General features: G+C 45.3%; 1 protein-coding gene across 1 annotated transcript; it reads left to right on the top strand.

The window, feature by feature from the left end:
- The first annotated feature begins 250 nt into the window (after window positions 1-250).
- Window positions 251-1312, top strand: LOC138886226 (uncharacterized). Its single transcript, XM_070167282.1, has 2 exons — window positions 251-844; window positions 941-1312. The coding sequence occupies exons 1-2, from the start codon at window positions 251-253 to the stop codon at window positions 1310-1312; spliced, it is 966 nt and encodes a 321-aa protein (XP_070023383.1).
- Window positions 1313-1720: the final 408 nt, after the last annotated feature.

Here is a 1720-nt window from a genome sequence, read left to right as displayed (position 1 = left end):
ATTGAAATGAACAAAATGGTGATGATGCCAAATGACCTTGTGACCCTCGAAGTCATTCTAGAATCGTTAATTGTTTCTAGGGGCATTGTACGCAATGTGATATTTCTATCTGATAAATGCCCTAACGCTAACATGTTGGCTTTGTTTTGCTCCTCTTTGTTACTTTCATTGTTATCATAATATAGGGTATTTAGTTTGTGGCACTTTGGCAGTTCATCCATACAACACAAGGTCAAAGAGCAAGGTAGCCATGGCTAGCAAAGACTTGGACACAGGAGTTGTTGACCCGTCAAGGGAGATTGTGGAGTCGGAATCTGAATTGAAAGAGGAAGTCCAAAGGTTGAAAATACATATGGCAGAAATGTATCAGTATTGGATCAGGGGGCATCCTCCACCTTTATTCCCCACTAACTACACTGAAAACCCTGCAGCTATCCCACCACTATCACAAGCCCAGGTTCCCACTACTGTTGATCTTTCCCCTCAACATGCGCCGGGCTTTACCCTTTACCACAACTACCCTGGAACTTCCTCCCAAACATTTCATGCTCCACCAGCCAAAACAACTGCATACCCTACTCCGACATCTGCTCGTACTTTTGTAGCCCCTCCGCAAGCTACCCTCCATCAATCCTCTAGCGAGAATGTGCTCAAAGTCCCCGATGCCCAACACTATGCTCCAGAACCAATTTTTAAGGTCTTGGATCCATACTCTTACACTCCTCATTTGGAGTCTCCCGATGAAACTAAAAAGCCTGCTAAGACAGTGGAGCAAGATGAGATATCCAGGAAGGTGAAAATCTTAGAGCAATCTTTAAGAAACATGAGAGGGATAGGGAGCAAGGTGAGCGTGTCTTATAAAGACTTGTGCTTGTTTCCTGACGTCCAAATGCCTACTGGGTTTAAGATGCCAATGTTTGATTTGTATGACGGACACTAGGATCCCGTAGCCCACTTGAGAGGTTATTGCAATAAGATGAGAGGCGCCAGTGGAAAGGGCGAGTTATTGATGGCGTACTTCAATCCGAGTCTGAGTGGGGCAGCTCTGGAGTGGTACGTACGTCAAGATGATAGCAGGTGGTACACATGGGATGATATGGCCCATGCCTTTGCCCGACACTTTCAGTACAATATAGAAATTGTCCCGGATCGCATGTCCCTCACCAAGATGGAAAAGAGGCCTATGAAAGCTTTAGGGAATATAGGCTCAGATGGAGAGAACAAGCTGCCCGAGTCAATCCTCCAATGGAAGAAGCTAAGATGGTTGAGTACATTCTTCAAGCTCAAGAGCCTACTTACTTTGGGCATTTGATCTCGGCTGTGGTAAGCCTTTTAATGATGTGGTAAAAATGGGAGAAATGATAGAAAATGGGCTAAAGTCAAGCAAGATCATGAGCTATTCTGCTTTAAAAGCTACAACACAAGCAATTCAGAATGACACGGGAAGCTTGCTAGGTCAAAAGGAACATGATGATGTTGCCATGGTTGTCTCAGGATCACGACATGGCCCAACGGGTCCACCTCACCAATATACTCAGCCTCGACCCTGACCCCAACCCCAAACCTATCCCCGAGCTCCACATAATCCATCTCAGTATTATCCTCCGAACAACTCAGGTCATCTGTCCAACCACTAAGACACCCTAGAAAGCGAGCACCAACACCGCAAAATCTCCACCAACATACACAAAACTTTTAATTGCCCTATAACCCACATCCA

This window comes from Nicotiana sylvestris, chromosome 2 (assembly GCF_000393655.2).
Source record: "Nicotiana sylvestris chromosome 2, ASM39365v2, whole genome shotgun sequence".
NCBI lineage: Eukaryota > Viridiplantae > Streptophyta > Magnoliopsida > Solanales > Solanaceae > Nicotiana > Nicotiana sylvestris.
Note: the sequence above shows the minus strand (reverse complement) of the source record. Positions and strands in the feature narration are given on the sequence as shown.